This window comes from Leptinotarsa decemlineata, unplaced genomic scaffold (genome assembly GCF_025532065.1).
Source record: "Leptinotarsa decemlineata unplaced genomic scaffold, Ldec_3_MD MMD2_tig00000008_RagTag_RagTag, whole genome shotgun sequence".
Classification (NCBI taxonomy): Eukaryota; Metazoa; Arthropoda; class Insecta; order Coleoptera; family Chrysomelidae; genus Leptinotarsa; species Leptinotarsa decemlineata.
Window position 1 is genome coordinate 13,932,521 of NW_027412537.1, and position 19,088 is coordinate 13,951,608.

The 19,088-nt window shown below is 34.1% G+C and overlaps 1 protein-coding gene and 1 long non-coding RNA gene across 4 annotated transcripts in view; one reads left to right on the top strand and one right to left on the bottom strand.

Annotated features, from left to right (window-relative positions):
- The window catches only part of Tet (Ten-Eleven Translocation (TET) family protein), a 108,104-nt gene that overhangs the window by 27,423 nt on the left and 61,593 nt on the right, over positions 1-19,088 (bottom strand). For 2 of the 3 annotated variants that reach the window (XM_074171119.1, XM_074171117.1), the window contains exon 3: positions 3,233-3,301. The exons of the other annotated variant lie outside the window; for it this stretch is intronic. In XM_074171119.1, the coding sequence (XP_074027220.1) occupies positions 3,233-3,301 (69 nt within the window). The remainder of the gene's footprint in view (positions 1-3,232; positions 3,302-19,088) is intronic. 3 annotated transcript variants of the gene reach the window in all.
- On the top strand, positions 6,810-8,990 carry LOC141480732 (uncharacterized). The gene is made up of 2 exons (XR_012464526.1): positions 6,810-7,987; positions 8,047-8,990. It is a non-coding gene; the product is annotated as an uncharacterized lncRNA (long non-coding RNA).

Genomic DNA, 19,088 nt, shown 5'->3' on the forward strand with positions numbered 1-19,088 from the left:
ACTTCCTTTAGTGCTATGTCCGATTAAAAAACTCCTTCATCTATATATATATATATATATATATATATATATATATATATATATATATATATATATATATATATATATATGGTAAAATGGATTAACAGGGTCTCTCAGTCAAAAAATCAAAAATCAAACTCTGCTTTACTTTGCCAAGCTTTCGCTTCTAATGGGAAGCTTCTTCAGGGCCTATAATTTAATGATTTTTGAATATTTTCGCCTTTGAATAATATTACAAATCATACTTACAGTAAAAATGAGTGAAAAACAATAAATTGAAGATAGAATTGACATAAAAGTTAACATGTATACGATTTTTTTTGTGGGTTTGACAAATGTCATACCTTCACATAAATGTCATTTTTCAATGGGTATTGTGAAGGTATGACATTTGTCAAACCCACAAAAAAAAATCGTATACATGTTAACTTTTATGTCAATTCTATCTTCAATTTATTGTTTTTCACTCATTTTTACTGTAAGTATGATTTGTAATATTATTCAAAGGCGAAAATATTCAAAAATTATTAAATTATAGGCCCTGAAGAAGCTTCCCATTAGAAGCGAAAGCTTGGCAAAGTAAAGCAGAGTTTGATTTTTGATTTTTTGACTGAGAGACCCTGTTAATCCATTTTACCATATATTTCTCCAGTCGCTAACATTATCCAATTTATATATATATATATATATATATATATATATATATATATATATATATATATATATATATACATATATATATGAGACACTTTAATCATTATGCTGTACAATCAAGGAATTATTCTGTAAAACAAAAAATAATTGCAATCGGAGTACTACTTTAATAGAGATAAAGCTTTAGATTTTAGCAACTCCCAAGTGTGCTCTTTTTGACATGTAATTTAACGTCAAAGTCGTAATGAAGCATCTCTAGATGTAACAGAACCATTTTGTTCAACCTTTGCGACAAATTTCGATGCAAAACCAGCATCTACAAGACCTCCATCTTCGACGTTCAAATTCTAATATAGCAATCCAGATAACAATTAGAAATGAATTAAATTTCACACCCAAGCAAACCTCTAATTTTCCGCAATAATGCCTAATTCGACTTTTTGAATGGTTGACTTTAAACCGTACCCTCTGGTGAAAATGTTATTAAAAAACTTATCATCTCCTGCCAATGTCATAATTTTGTCATAGCTGTACGAAGCGGACGTGCCCCGCATGCAGAACATGACGACATATAAAACCTGCGGATCCAAAACTCGACCTCAGAATGTCGAAACGTAAGGTTCAATTCGGTATGATGTCGACGGGAATCCGTTGTAATTTTCATTCGAAAAGAGCCCCTACGCCGTGTAATTGCGAATTTCTGTTGATGCGGCGCATGCGCCCTTGGAAAATCAATAACTACCACCTTTGTCAGAGGGATGAAGCTCGAAAACACGCATCTCGGGAACGATTTGCTACTATGCAGCATCTTTCGCTTGTTTGTATACATACCTAGGCATATCCGCTTTCGTTTGGGATTTTTTCTGGGAATGTACTTCGTCCGTTCATTTTCTGTAGCTACCTGAATGATTTTTCGTATATTTTTCTTTCAATTTCACATATTTCCAGCGGTAAAAAGTAATAACTGTTCATTGTCAACGCAAAACGCTAACAAAGAGCTCCAACAAAATTCTGTAATTTCGTTATAATTTGCCTCAGATAGTATAGGAAGATTTAATATACTTTACCGGGTCCACCCTATTTTTGTATCTAAAGAAATGAACTTTAAATGTTCAAGCCCGTCTCGGATTTACCTAAACAGTAGGTTGAAGGGACTGACGCCTATCAGAAAACAACTACTGCACTGGCTAATACCACGAACGGCGTTGGATTTCTTGCATATGCAATTGGCAGTACAACTGAAAGATTCGACCTTCAGTTTTGGAATGGGCACACTTGTAGACCGTTTTCCGGCTCCTTAGCCACTAGTCAATGCAAGAAAGTGACTATCAACGACCTAAAGTCAAAGATATTCCATAATTGAAAATCGAAATTCTTTCAGAGTATTTCATTTCCCGTCTTAAGTTGAAGCAAACATCAAAAATGTCACTTCATCTAGTGGACGAGGTACTAACTAACCAACTGGATATCCGAAATTTGCCCGATTCCTCTGAACAACGAAGAGAAACTTTCTTATTAGTCAATGGACTATGCTTGAAGGCAGGCAGCAAACAAATCTAAAGAAATGAACTTTAAATGTTCGAGCCCGTCTAGGATTTACCTATACACAGTAAGTTGAATGGACTGACGCCTATCAAAAAACAACTACTCCATTGGCTAATACCACGAACGAATACCACGACTGACGAGTGACTAAAGAGCCCGAAACCGGTCTGCAAGTGTGCTCGTTCCAAAATTGAAGGTCGACTCTTTCAGTTGTATTGCCAATCGCATAAGCAGGAAATTTTCCTGCACTGACGCCTGTCGGATATAATCCAATACCGTTCGTGATATTAGCCAGGACAGTAGTTGTTTTCTGATAGGCGTCAGTTCATTCAACCTACTGTGTAGGGATATCCGAGACTGGCTTGAACATTCAAAGTTCATTTCTTTAGATTTGTTTACTGCCTGTCTTCAAGCTTAACCCACTGACTGATAAAAAACTATTTTTGTATCGCAAACAGAAGATTTTATGAGCGTTCGGGTCGTTTTTAAACCTGCAGTGACGTGCGTTTGGGTATTTAATCAAAAATACTAATAAATATAATAAAACTAATGACGATATTCATTTACTTATATGAAATTAATATAATTGTCAATACTACAATTTTCATTTTTAACCGACTCAGTTGTGTACGCCTATGGAACAGGTACTTGAAAATGATTCATTGCTCCGCTGCTTAAGGAAATAGACTATAACATTATCAGCGCACCACTAAACCTTTTTTAGTCATTTTCTCATGATACTAAACGCGTCAGAAAACAGCATTTTGTTCTGGTGAGGATTTTTTTTTCCATAAAGGTTCCAAGTTCTACTCATCAAGGTGAGTATATTTATTTTTATTTACTTGCGTAATTTTCAGTATAATTTTTAATGCGTCAGCATTGAAGGTTTGTTCTTTATCGAATAAATTCGATACAATTATCATGTCGATATTTTGACACGAGTATGTTTGATGCTACATCAATAAAACGTGACTAATAAATAAAAATAAAATAATAATAATGAAGAACCTACCGCTCCACCTCTTCCTTTGCCTCTCCCTCTTCGAGATTCGCCTCGTAGGAAGCCATCTTGGAAAAGGTTCTAAAACAAAAAATAAAAAAGAAAAATAAATAAAACGAAAACAAAATAAAACTTTTATAAATAATTAGTAATTTTTTATTATGCAAGGAAATATGAATTTTTGACCCATTCAAATTTGATGAGGGGGTAGGGTTGAAAATTTTGTAAATAGATTTAACATGCCCTTGTAAAAAAGAGTGGTGGTGGAAATTATATGAAGCAGTTTTGCTAATTACAAAAATGAGTTTGCTGGTGGTTTACATCGTAAAAAAAGGGGGACGAAAATTTCAGGTGCTCATGTATAAAAACAATTAGCACCTGTGCTTTTGTAAGTTAATGAATAACCCATTTACACATAATAAAATAACCAAAAAACCTGGATCGACTATTTTGATATAATACTTCACACAATTGGGTCCTTCAAATATGTTTTTCATGGTTTTGAATACAAAACTATCGCCGTATTCATTCTGAATGTCCCGGTTTTTCTGAAAGTTATTCCAACATGCCAAAACTCTTGCAAAAAAAGAAATGTAAATATATCCAAGTCTGTTACGAAAACAAAATTATTTTTTGTTACAGGGTGATCGTTTCACCTTCTTTTTCTAAAAAACAATGATTGCGTCCGAAAAAAACAAAATATTAATTTTTTCAATAATTGAAACACAAAAAATACTGATGTACGAAAATAATGTCTTCATTTGTTTTAGATCATATTTTGAACCGATTCAACGTAATAAATGCAATTGGCTTATTTCTGGTTAACTTGGAGCCACAATGTCACTTCTTTTCTAGCATTTCATGAAATAGATAATGTTTAGTTCTAAGACAAATAACATTCACATTAGTTAATATTTCCTTCAAATACGCCATATTTCATCTCACAATTCACAAAGAATCATACAGGACCCATCATTTTAATTTATTGCTGCTATTAAACAATTGAAAAACTCATTTCAAAATTTTCCGGCTACATATTATTAGTTGATATGCGTCTGCAAACTGATTCCATAAAGGTAAATTTTATACATTATACATACATACATCTCACTTGTCTCATGTATAGCAACACAGCAGTCTTCATTCTGTTTCATATATATTTTTTCTAGTTTTTTCATTTGTTTCAATCTACTAACGTAGGCATTAGAAAGGATGAAAGGCTTTCTTTAAGATCAATGAAATCCATCCATTTATATTTTGTTGTGGCAGTTTCTCACTCAGTTGATTTAAATTGCATTGCAAATAATTATAACAATACCTCACAATTTGTTAGTAATATATTTCCAAATTTATATTTTGTGGCAATGTGAATATGACCTCAATGATCACTATGAAGTCACTGGAAATATTAGAAATTATCCATACTTCATTGAGTTGATGAATATTGATATTTTTTCATGTCTATTTTATTCATTTTATTTCTAATCCAATTCCTCCACCTTCGATCCAACTGATCGTTTTTTTTTTGTTTCAAATATCTGCCGAGAGTGTACTGAACATGAAAACAGACGATTATCTGTATGCCATATCAGTTCGAATTTATCGCTAATTTCCCGCCAATGACGTCACAAAGATGGCAGCCAAAATTTTCAACATTTTGCAAGCTATCCTTTATAGGTTAGTTCCTTTTCCAAAAATCTGAATTTTCTTTCAAAGATTCAGGTGTCTTTCCATTTGTTATGTCATCTGAAGTAATTTACGATTTGAGCAAGTTGCGCTAACAAACAATTCAAAAGTTATGAACAATTTAGTTGAACATAATGTGTTAATTTTTTGTGAATATTTCAAACACTGATGAAGAGATTCCAAATTTGGAGAAGATCCTTGAAGACATTTTTTCAAAAAGGTCCTAACCAATGGAACTTCATCACCAGTGCAAATCTCCTCTTAATTATGCATTTGCTAATTAACAATTTTTCGAAAATGAAAGTTTTACATAAAAACCATGGACATTTTCAGAGTTGAAGCTGGTATTTTTTCTCTTCAGGAACTATCCTTTGAAGGCTTCATAAAAGATCCTTGACGCAAAAATCGAAGAAACTTATATTTTTATGAACAATCAAAGATTTTGAAAATGGAAAAGTATAAATGAAGCATTGAACTCTTTCTTCAAATATCTTGATTGTTTTCCTTTTTAATAGATGAAAGCTATATGCGAATATGATTTTCTTAAATGTTTTCTGCCAATTGATAAGCCAATTGAATTTTTTTAGAATCCCGATTTTTGGAGTAAATGATATTAAGGAAAAATATCATTTCCTAATATATTATCTTATTGCATGAAAATGCATTTATTTTCGATATTTTTAAAGACATTTTATAAACTCATTAATTTAACCTCTCTAATATATTCAGCGAAGAAATGTTTATTTAAAAAACATATATTTGTTTATCAAAAAAACAATGTGTTACGAACAAATAAATTATTACACTTCAAAATGGAGGGAGAAGAAATGTTTTTCTGTTTTTATTTATTTTCATCATTTTTTTAACCCCAATTCTCACCTTTGCAAACACGCGCTAAGTTCAAACATTTCAGACCCATCAATCAGGATTCCGTAAAAATGCGACTGGACAGTTTTCCTGTTTTTCCGCTGGTTCGTCGCCCGTATTTCATCTTCTTTCAATTCGCCACGAACCGAATGAATAGAAGTACGCACAAAACCGGATCTGATCTACAAAGGGGTGGTTTGACAAGGGTCATTAAACTCGTCCATTTTTTATAAGGCAAACTGTACGGTATCCTATTGCAGCTCTTTCGATAAAGGTTGTGTTGAAAATGATCACATTAATTTATGAACATTGTGCTATTCAATGGGGTTGATTAGAGTTTCTTTAGCGTTGAACCTCGAATAGTTTTGCGTCTGCCCCGAATGGTGTACGAGGGTGGTCTAAAAAGATTCCGACCTAACAAAGATACAAGACATTTGATTATATCTCTGATTCCTTGGACATATATCGGGGAGTTCCACAGGGAAGTATTCCGGGACCATTACTACACACTATCTACACTAGCAACTGCTCTCTTCTTCTGACAAACTGTAAATACCATTTATATGCTGATGACACACAGCTATATATTTATTTTAGATTTTTTGATCTAGCGGAAGCAACAGACTGCATCAATTCTGACTTAAATCAATTACTAACCCTCACTAATGGTCATTCGTGAGGATTAATCTGTTGCACTCTTATTTGGCACTGACCAGGAGGTGAGCTCAGCAAAGAATATAATAACAATGAGAGTAGGAGTTTCAAATAAATAATAAAGGTCATATAAGAGTCTGTAATAGTAGTAATAGTTGAATATTGAGAATGTCAACGAAGTTATTTATATAGTTGTTTATATAATTTGAATAGGTTAATCTGGTCATTAGAAAATTCCATTGAAATATAAGGAAATTTTTAAAATTGGTTCCACTCATTAAGAAATCCAAAACTTTATCAAGAGATGATATCAATAAATTTATTCAAGATGCTGATAACCACACAAATTTGCTTCATAAGGTACAGATATAATCATAATTTTGTAAGATTAGTTGTAATTTCAATAGTTTTTATTTGTAGGTTGTCCAAATTTTGGATATCAGCAGTGTTTGTCGCCGTGAAGAATTATTACATGTAATGCTGTATTAATATTGATTGTTAAAATATCTGATACGAAGCCCAAGAAGCACAAGAACGTTTACTGTTTAAAATTCTGATTATATTGAGATATACCACCAGTACAGAGCACTGCGACCGCCTCATACAAAAAGTAACCGATTATTTTTTAAATATTCGAGAGAAAAATGTATTAACCAACACTGTTTCAGGAGAAGCTCTGCGTAACTCTTCTGGCCAATGCAGGGGGCTGAAAATCTGCCTCCGTAGCAGAAGCATGTATACAAGATAGTTTGAATAACAAAATTGAGATTTCTAATAAAATATTAAGTTGTCTTCTTCCAAACAAATTGAAAAATCTGATAAAATTGTGGAATCAACTCTTCAAGAAATATCTAACGTTTCTGATCAGCAGCAACACGGAACATCTTCGTAATTGTTCAAACTTTATCATCAATTATTACTCCAATAAATGACATTGTTTTATGATGAGCAGTTAATCAATAATTGACTTTGTTGAAAATAGATCCTTCAAAAAGTAATATTTCATGTTTGTTTTGTGAATTGTTTTGGCAGTGAAATAATAGTTATTTATGTATCAAGGGAATTAGGAGGGCCTTAATTACCGATGGCAAAGTTTGCGTCCCGAGGGCCTCTGGCCCGAGGGACAGCAATTGCCTGAGGTTATTAAGGCTCATTAATTCCCATGGTACATAGATAATTTTATTTCTGACCGATTTCAATAAAATTTTGTTCATTTTTGAAACGGAAAAATGTACCAATTTATTACCTTCCCTGTATATTTGAATCAGGTACCGTTGATTATAGTAGAGTTTTATTGTTGCTAAGTTGTTGCTATGTTACTTGTTTATAAACAGAACTTTGTTATCAAGCTGTGTTTGCGGTGAAAACGTGTTTTCTACCCCAAATATAATGGAGGATATTTTGAAAAAAGCTGAACAAGCAAGAGAATCATTAATTCCATCGAAAAGTGAAGCCGTATACCAAAAAGAATACAAGATATATCTGGACTGGCTGACACGGAAATATGTTATGCCAAAAGATGTCACTGAAACTGTATTTCTGGCATATTTTCAAGAACTGGTAAGGAATTTTCTATGTTTTTCGGTAGATTTGGTAGTAATTGTTTTTATTCGTTTCAGTCAGAAACGTATAGTCCGAATTCTTTATGGACTAAATGGTCAATGCTAAAATCGATGGTGACTATACATGAGAAACGAGATATCACCAAGTTCAATGAACTACAGGCTTTTTTGAAACGGAAGAGTAAGAGTTATAAGCCGAAAAAGTCTGCTGTTTTATCTCCTAAAGATGTTATCAGATTCCTAAAGGACTCTCCTAATGATATTCATTTATTGCATAAGGTAATTTTTTTTTTATTTTCTTTTTTGTGTGTATTTATTTCCTTTTTTTTGTTATAGGTTTTTTGATTATGGGTTATTTTGGAGGATGCAGAAGTCAGGAACTTTTGAATATGAAGATATCGGATATAGAGGACCGGGATTCCGTTATGGTAGTGAACGTACCGGAAAGTAAAACTGGTGTATCGAAAAAATTTACAGTTGTGGATGAAAAAGAGTTCTCCGCTTTGCCTTTATTAAGACTTTATATGTCTTTGCGTCCTAAAGGTATTGAACGATTTTTTTTGAGCTTCCGACAAAATAAATGTACATCTCAGCCAATTGGAAAAAACATGTTTGGGAAAATCCCCAGCAAAATCGCAATGTATTTAGGATTGCCAAACTCATCTTCCTATACGGGACATTGCCTTCGTCGCACTTCTGCTACTGCTCTAGCCAATGCAGGAGCAACTATGACTAACTTAAAAAGACACGGAGGTTGGAAAAGTTCCACGGTGGCGGAGGGGTATTTGGAGGATAGCATCGAATTGAGAAATAAAACGGCGCGTATGTTGTCTACTTTGTCATCAGAAGAGGCAGGTACCTCGACTGTAGTGAACAGAAGCTCCAGCCATACAAAAGAAGAAATTGTTTCCAGTGGCGGAAGTAATTTTCAGGGAACATTTCAAAATTGTACATTTATTATTTGTAATGACGTGAATAAATAAAATATGGTTCAGTTTTCATTTCTATTTATTTTTACTTGTGAAAGGTAGAGGGAATTATAAAATCTATAATGTCCCAAGGGAGTTATGACCCTCTTTATTGATAGCGTAACTATGACGATATAATCTTATAATATCCCGGTCAGAAATAAAGTTTTTTTTTCACGGAAAGTAAACATTTACGCATCAACAGAGATACAGAAATGTCAAGTTTTTTTGACAGTTGTACAAAAAATGACTTTCATTCAATAAGACAATACACCCATCAATATTTAAAGATGGCAAACTCATAACCTCACTTGTAAAGTAAAGACGCATTACTTTTTTTCAACCAGTCCAATCTAATCCCTGAAGAACATCCCCACGAGAATATATTGTACGAAATATGAAATTCAGGAAAGTATTTTTTCAAAACCTATTATCTTTTAGATATACATTTCCCTTATTCACTAGGTTTTAATAGACAAATCGTATCGAATTCAAAGTGTGTGAATATACAGGCCATATTGGGTGCAAGCCGTAGAATACCGTCTGTCTGCCTATATATCCGGTAGTCGAATAAACCAGGTGTGCTGGTTTTTCAAGGGCTGTCCAAACACAACCATCAGATATAAAACACGAAACATAACTGTGGTGATAGAAGCAGCATTCATTATTTATATGCTAAGAAGCGACAGATGCTCTTGAATTATGCGATGCTCAAGAAACGTTAATCAAATGAGAATCGAAGACGACAGGGATCAAATTATGTTACTGAATTTGATTTATTCATATCTTCATTCGTGATGATGTTACAAGAAATTTTTTGGCTCTCTATTTCCGCTAAAAACTGCCTCATCTGTACAGTCATAGAAACGTCATCCATTACAGCTTTACTATCTTTAGAAAATACGGTTTCATGTACGTTCCCTTTCTTTTATTAAGAACAAAAAGTTATCCTGTTATTGTAAACTGACAATGGCGTTGAAATACTTTCATTCACGGGTGGTTTTGTAACACTTTGAAAAATGTGTCAAACATTCAAAGCAATCTGCAAAAAACAACAGTAAATTTTGTGATTATGCTCTTCTTCCAAACTAGTTGAAAATAATCGATTGCAGAAGAATTGACAATTTCGAAATGAACTAGTTCCAAACCAGCTAAATTGTTTTATAATTTCATGATGCTGCAACAGTTTTATGTTTTTGGTCGTGTAACGACGTATAATTTGTCAGTTTTATTTGATTAGCATCCCGAAAACTATACACCTAATAATGTAGTGTAATATTGATCATTGCAAAAAAAAAACAAGAAAAGTGGTTCGTTTAGACCAGAGGTTCTCAAACTTATTTTATCTACCGCCCACTTCGAGAATTAATTATTTTCTAGCGCTCCCAAATTTTTTTACTCAACTACATGTGTAAAACACCATTTTGTAATTTTAGGAAAACTTTTATTCATGTTATTAAAACAAGCATTTCAATTTGAAATCTAATGTGAAGGATGAATTTGATGATTTTTGACAAGTTTGTTGATATCAGACTCGAATTTACTCAAAAACAGTAAGTCACCGCGTTCGGTAATCTGCAACCGATTTCTCTTTTTAGTTAGCAACGTTGCCACAGCACTAAATCCACGTTCACACAAATACGATGATGGGAATGCTATCAAAAATCGTTGAACGATGGACCACAATCCAGGGTACAATTACGGGCCTTTTGTAGGCAAAATTCTTGGTAACCATTTTTGAATTTCATTTTCATTTCCTCGTTCGTTATCAGTTCTATGAGTTCTTCTTCCAGCTGGGGTTATCCTGCTGTGTTATCATGCTGTTGTTAAAGGATACTGCTGACAAATTAGGGAAATGCGAAACTCACGTCTGTCAATATTATTCTTGTATAAGAGCAACTTGGCTACAAAAGCAGCACTGACATTTTTTGTTTTAATCAAATTCAAGTCGTCACCTTGAAGTTGGAGATTGACATCATTGAATAATTCATACAGCTCTGTCAAGTACGCGATATCATTATTTGAAGTGATGAGGTTGTCGTGCAATTTTTTGTCTTTGTTTTCCAAGAACTCTATTACAGAGTCAAATAGATTGTAAAATCGAGTCAGGCAGTTACCTCTTGATAACCAACGCACTTCTGTGTGAAATAGCAATCGATTGAACTCTTCATCATTAGCTGATTTAATAATCTGTCATTTAAAGATCTGTTTTGGATTTTATTGACTGCTTTGATGATATATTGCAGTGATTGAGAGAGGTGTCAAAATATACTCAGCAGTTTAGGAGGACATTGGTTGTGGTATCATATGTTGAATGCCTTATTTGCAATAAATGGATATAGATCATTATCATTATTATTATACGTGACAGATTCGCTTGTATGAATTAATTTCCAGAACCAACTTAGAATACCAAAAATGTGCTTTTTTGACTCCACCAAAAAAAATCCATAAAAATAAAATAATCAATAAGTCTTTGATCGATTCAATAACAATATGAAACACTTATAACGCTGCACAACGGTGCTTAGGCCGGTGGTGGGAGGGGTTTCAGCAGCTGTCAACTTTACACGAACCACGTGTTCACCACCAGGGCTGTCCAACTTGTTTATTTTCCTTTGTGATATATAGGGGATGTTTGTAAAAAATCCTATTGGGAATAGACATCCAAGATTAACGTATGCCTAGCATGAATGATTTTTTTGACGCGACACAAATTGGAAATGATATGACAAATTGGACGTTATGTATGCAAATGAATGGCTTTGTTTTGGTATAACTTTTCGACTCATAGGGTTTCTTTGGTCTTAATTTTAATCATCTTTCGTGAACTTTCACAAAGTTCCATTATTGACGTTCTTATAGAAGTAGTTTTTTTTTCAATGGAATAGTATACTTTAAATTTTAAACTGCAGTTTATTACACGCATGTAAGTATGAAAAATATATAATCCACCTCGTTCATATTTTCAATTGTGATTACAGGTAGTTTTGAACTACATACAAATTATTGATTTGTTGATCGTTTTCAAAATTATGGACACTTTATGGCATATTCTTCACTCTCCTGAGATTACCAAAGTTTTTGAAAATTAAACACAAGTCCTGGTATATCAGATTCAGGTAAATATACTATTCATTACACTTGAAACTTAGGTATTGTTTACACTTTGTTGAATCATCAAAAATCACAATAATAAGTGTGTGATTCATGAGTTGCAAATATGTATTTTTTCATCAACTAATGATTATTTCTAATGAATAATTCTTTAGATATATATTAACTTCAATGCACAGGCTGTTCCAAAATGAAAGCCTTTTTGTCAATACTCCCATTATGAATATAATGACAAATTTTCAAACTGAAGAATACCTTACATTTGTAAACACAAAATTTCAGTTAAAATTTTCGAAAATTTCAAACACAAACAAAAAAATTCAACAAAAAACTACATCTGAGGTCATATTTTGAAGAAATCCATAAACCAGTTATCTTTGTAGTAATGTAAAGCTGAAGATATTAGATTTCAAATGCACTTTTTTGATATTGTTAAATTGTTAAAGTGCGATTTGACACGAGTTTCTGACAGCTAGAACTGCATAGTTCTAGTTGATGATTGAGGGTTTTGAAATTGGGGTTTTTATGCAATATATTTATTTAAAATGCTTCTAAGAAATTCACCTTCCTTTCTTTGTTGCACGTATGGAGAAGCAGAGCAACAGAAATTTCTGTCTGCGCCGGAAAAACTACTGAACACAACTTTTTGCAACTATAAAAAGGGATGCAGTGCTGAATGCGGTTGTAAAAAAGTTGGACTCTTGTGGTTCTCTGGCATGTACACATTGTCAAGGCCAATCATGTTCTAATGCTGAATCACCAATAGTGGAGGATTAATTTGATACCAACTAGGAAAATGCGATACATCACTCTTGACGCAGTTTATCTACACCCAGGATGAACATCAAGAAGAAGAAGAAGAAGATCAAGAAGAATAAGAAGAAGAAGAACATCAAAAAGAAGAAGAAGAAGACCAAGAAGCAGAACGATAAGAAGTATTTGATGGTTATGACTCAGATGGATAAATTTTTACATTTTTCGCGAAAAACCAATTTTTTTAGAGATTTTTTTTAGAGATTTTTGACCTTTGACCTCGAATAATTTTTTTTCCAGGCATCGCAATCATTCAGAATTTCAAAATCTTATTTTTAACTATGTTTTGAACAATTACACGCGTTTGCAGCTTGTTGTCAATTTATGTAGAGCTTCCCCGAATAGCTTATGCCAGCATATTCTTTTTAAACGGAAAAAAGTTTAGTTTTTCAACCAGAAGGTTCAAATTGAATCCAGCATCGTGTCGTCGAACTTTCATTCTCCAGAACTGATCTATCCCGGCAGAACCTCGTTGCATCCGCATTACGTAGTTTGTTTACTCCCGTGCCAGTGCCGGCCTAAAATTAGGCGCTAACCCTTTCTCGGTGTCCAACACGTGTCAGCGGAGCATCTCGTCTAAGAATAACCATTGTGTACGTCACATCCGATCCCTTATAACCCAAATAAAATCGACCTTCGTCTGGCCGAGAGGGAGATCCCAAGCGATCCCTTCATCGCGTGAATCCTTTTTCGGGGCAAAAGGGAGCGATTTCCGCAAAACGCCGAGACCACAAAGTCATATCCCCGGCGGCTATCTTCAAGGGTTGGTCCTCTTCCGTCTGGCCGGCCGTCTAGTCGGGGATAACGACCCTGTTGGGTCGCTGAGAGGGCTGCTGACCGTCGCTTTGATGGATGCATCCCTTACCTCGGCCAACGCGTAAGGGTATTCCGCGTTTCTGCCACCGTGTTTCACGCCCCCGACGTTAATAGATCACTGTCAAGGGAAGTGCACGGACGAGGTGAAAAAATGCCGGAAAAAATCATGTCTCGCCGGTTATTATTTGGGGTGGAGGGATGCCGTCGTTCAAGCTAGCGCCTGTCAAGGTCGTGGTGGGTAAAGTTCTCATAATCTTCGATAATACTATAAAATTCAGGCATTGCGGTTCAAAGCTGTAGATTGCCCATTGAAAAAAACCTGTTCATAAACTGAACCCATTTGACATCGAAATGTCATTCGAAGTTACCCCCCTCTCAAATTTTTTAAAAAGATTGGGAGACATTATTGTGTAATACATCAATTGAAGGTCCATATATTCATATAATTTTCCAGTTCATATAATTATAAAAAAATCTTAAAATACAACAATTTCATTAATAAGATGCACCCATTTAACATTTAAATGTCATTTCCTTTCGAAGTTACAGCTCACTCCCCAAAATTTTCAAAAATATGAGAAGATATTATTGTGTAATACCATACCTTCTTCAGTTCATATAATTATCAATAAATCTTGAAACACGGCAATTTCATTCATAAGATGCTCCCATTTAATATTGAAATGTCATTTTTCCTCGAAGTTACAGCTTATCCCTCCCAAATTTTCAAAAAATTGGGAGATATTATTGTGTAATACATCAATTGAAGGTCCATACATTCATATACTTCAGTTCATATGATTTTCAATAAATCCTGAAACACGGCAAATTCATTCATAAGATGCTCCCATTTGATATCAAAATGTCATCTTCCCTCGAAGTTACAGCTTACCCCCCAAAATTAAAAAAAAAATGGGAGATATTATTATGTAACACATCAATTGAAGGTACATACATTCATATACAGTGTGTCAATTTGAAAACTTCCCACCCTCAATATCTCCCTTCCAGTACATAATATGAAAAAATGGTCAGACAGGTCAACTTTATTTGCAAGGGGGACACTCTGAATGAATATTTTCAACCCTCGGGGTTCAACCCCCTAGGAGGGGTGGATGTTACCCTCAGAATTTCAAATGGAAAGGGGGGTCAAGTGGCACATCATTTTGAAGAGCATTCAATTCGCTTGCCGACGGTGCCCTCATTTATTATTTTCCGATCAGCAGTATCCGAAAATGTAGTTCTAAACTAATAGAAGTAATTAGAATTGGCCTATACTAAAATGCCTGGTTATCAAGTTAGTATGCAAAGAAATACAATTTATTGACTCTCTTATAAGTAAAACTTGTGATGACGGGTCAGCTTTTCAACTTTCCATCAGGGGTAAAATTAGACAAGCCTCAAAAAATTTACATTAATTAGTTATCTGATTTCGGTGACTTTCATTTGGGTTTATTATCGGATTTAAAACTCTTATCCCTTTTTTGTTACTTCTGCTATAAAAAGTATCGTTTTTTGAGCAAAAAAGGTGTTCATCGCATTCAAGCCATTTGGTAGTACTATCATTTCAGTTTCATTTGTTGAGCTGATCAGCGATACCTTAGAAAGTGTATAAATTGTAAGAATGGTTTACACTATCCAAGACCGAATTGAAATAATTTTTATTTATGGAGAGGTGGGCAAGTGCGCACGAAGGGCGGCATCTCTTTTTAATGAAAGAAATCCAAATCTTAATATAAGTCACCGGTATGTGCTTGATTTGGTGACAAAGTTTTCCGAAACTGGTTCGGTGAAGAATAAAAAAAGGAATAACCCCAGAGTACTGAATGAGGATGCTCAAATTGAGGTGTTGGGAACATTTGCTGCAGAGCCGACTAGCTCCTTACGATCAGTAGCAGAACAGACGGGAATGTCACACGAGACTGTAAGGAAAGCACTGAAAATGCACAAATTTCATCCATATAAAATGCAGATTCTCCACGAGCTCCATGAGGATGATTATGACAGAAGAATAGAATTCTGTGAAATCATGACTCTTCGAATCAATGCTTTACCTAATCTTCTGTTCAATATCTGTTTCAGTGATGAATGTTCATTTTTCCTGAATGGCAATGTTAATAGGCAAAATTGTCGCTATTGGAGTGACGAAAACCCTCACAATTTTCGAGAAGGACATACACAACACCCACAAAAAGTTAATGTTTGGGCTGGTATTCTTGGAAATGCCATTATCGGACCTTTATTTTTTGAAGAAAACTTGAATGGTGATCTGTACCTAGATATGCTTCAAGCACCTATCGATCCACTTATAACTCACGAGCTCGAAACTCAAATTGATGCACACGGTAATTTACTGTTGCAGGAAGATTTGTTACATTTCCAACAGGACGGTGCGCCACCTCATTATTTTCGCCCCGTCCGACAATGGTTGAACGAGCGATTCCGGGAGAGATGGATTGGCAGAAGGGGATCAATTGAGTGGCCACCGAGATCACCGGATTTGACTCCATTAGATTTTTTTCTTTGGGGATATCTCAAATCTGTCGTTTATAAAACACAGCCCACTGATATGGATGACCTCAAAGGACGAATTACAGCAGCATGCCGGTCAATTAGTGGTGAAGTTTTCCAAAATGTTCGAGAGGAGTTCGAAAACAGACTGTATTACTGTTTAGAGCAGAATGGACAACATTTTGAACATATTATCAGATAAAGCGTAACAAGATGGTTGAAATTTGTTTTTTGCAATTTAGTATTTTTTGTTTGCACTCGATGCGTATTTCGTTAACTAAGTAGTTCTACATTCCTCTCACATCCACGAATTCGAATATTACTCAAGGGTTGGAACGATGCTACCTAGTACGATGCTCACCTTTTCCAATAGTCCATTACAATCATTTGTTTTGAATACCAACCTGAATACCAAACATCTAGTGCGGGCGAGTTTTAATCATTTATTCTTATTCACTTCTAATCACCGTTCGTTTGGAACGTTATTGTTCAAAAACTGCTCATCAAAAACTAATGAAAAAGGTATCATTGGCAAGAGAATTGAATGCCCTTCAAAATGATGTGCCACTTGACCCCCCTTTCCATTTGAAATTCTGAGGGTAACATCCACCCCTCCTAGGGGGTTGAACCCCGAGGGTTGAAAATATTCATTCAGAGTGTCCCCCTTGCAAATAAAGTTGACCTGTCTGACCATTTTTTCATATTATGTACTGGAAGGGAGATATTGAGGGTGGGAAGTTTTCAAATTGACACACTGTACTTCTTCAGTTCATATAATTATTAAAAAATTTCGAAATACGGCAATTTCATTCATAAGATGCTCCCATTTGATATTGAAATGTCATATTCCCTCGAAGTTACAGCTCACTCCCCAAAATTTTCAAAAATATTATGAGATATTATTGTGTAATACATCATTTGAAGGTCCATACCTTCTTCAGTTCATATAATTATCAATAAATCTTGAAACACGACAATTTTATTCATAAGATGCTCCCATTTAATATTGAAATGTCATCTTCCCTCGAAGTTACAGCTTATCCCCCCAAAATTGTCAAAAAATTGGAAGATATTATTGTGTAACAGATCAATTGAAGGTCCATATATTCATATAATTTTCCAGTTCATATAATTATCAAAAAATCTTGAAATACGACAATTTCATTAATATGATGCACCCATTTGACATTTTAATGTCATTCTCCTTCGAAGTTACAGCTTACCCCCCCAAATTTTCAAAAATATTGGGAGATATTATTGTGTAATACCTCATTTGAAGGTCCATTCGGTCATATACCTTTTCTGTTCGTTTTATTATCTATAGAAAATATTGTTATAGATTAAAATATTTTGTCAAAGCGGTTCAAAGTTGGAGATTGGCAATTTCAGAAATATGTCAATTTTATTCACGAAATGATTCTTTCGACGTTGAAATGTCATTCTCCCTCGAAGTTACAGCTCACCTCCCAAAATTTTAAAAAATTGTATTTGCTGTCTTTAGAAAGATACAAAAAATCTTATGATGGGAAACTTGGTCACAGTTTTTGTTGAAGTCATTAAAACACCAGAAACTAGCAATTCTGTCAGCTTGAAATTTAGCGTAACATAAAATTGAAATTAAAAAAAATGATAATAAATATGATATACTCAGATCACTGGATATCTTTCCCAGTTCAAAGTTATTGTGGTTAGGATTCTAAGCTTCCGCTGTCTTTCAATAGTCAAATCACAATTTCCTTATCTCCTTAAACCATATCATTATATCTTGAGATTCAATGACATGAACGAAATAATCAATCGTAGGTATATGCATATTCTATATAGTCAGTAGCCATCTTTATCGAACATGTTTGTAGAGGAAGCGAAAACTAAAAGGTCAAATTTGACCTGGATTCACACCTGGCCCATTTCATTGTTAGTGTATCTGGTGAAGTCCGTATTTATTGTAGGATCAAATTTTCTATGCATCCGCTCCATTTTTACCTGATATCTTCTTTATAAAGTTGTAGCTGTATTATTTTAGGACCGTTTCTGGTTCATGAAATTTCCATACAGTTTGTAGAGAGATGCCGCGCAAAAAATAATTCGACAACAAGGCAAACTATGTTTTCTGGTCCACGAGTATATTAAAGTGGAGAGTAAAACAATTGTACGAATATTCATCAGTTACACGTTAGAATAATAGATATCTGAAAACAATCACAATAAAATATGAAAATGTCATTTTAAAACGAAAAAGATATTTATCTATGGTGTGAAAAAAGAAAACACTAACGAAAGTGGATTTTCCTCATTCAGAAGCCAAAAATGGTAGTGAATTGTTATATTAGAAACCAAATCAATGTTGGAAACAACAATTTGAAGTTTGATAAAATCATTTCACACAGTTTGACAAAAAATTAACCTAAAAACCTAACAGTAGTATATATTCATTTGAACTTGAATATTGGGAAAGAAAGTTTTTGGCTTTCTACTACTCCATCTGATAGTAGAAAGCCAAAAACTTTCTTTCCCAAAAATTAATCACTCCTAAAAATATAACCCTTTCAAATCAACTTGATTCTATTGATAAAGGCGTGAATAAAATCATACATCATACAACTGTTGAGTATGTATTAGAAGACTTTGTAGTTTGTAATACAAATCCAGTCAAATCCAAATATCACCACCTATGGAGCATGTGCATGGAAATATCCAGGAATCACTCAGATATCTTTGGGAAGATTTACAGGAAGTCTTGATGAAAATTGAATGACAGAGAAAGAGCACGAGAGTTTTGGTCAAGATCTTTAAGGTGTTTCGGCCATCTGCTGAAATCAACTTCTGTGGCTATCCAATGGTAACCTTATTCGTCTTTCCCAATGCCTGGATTTC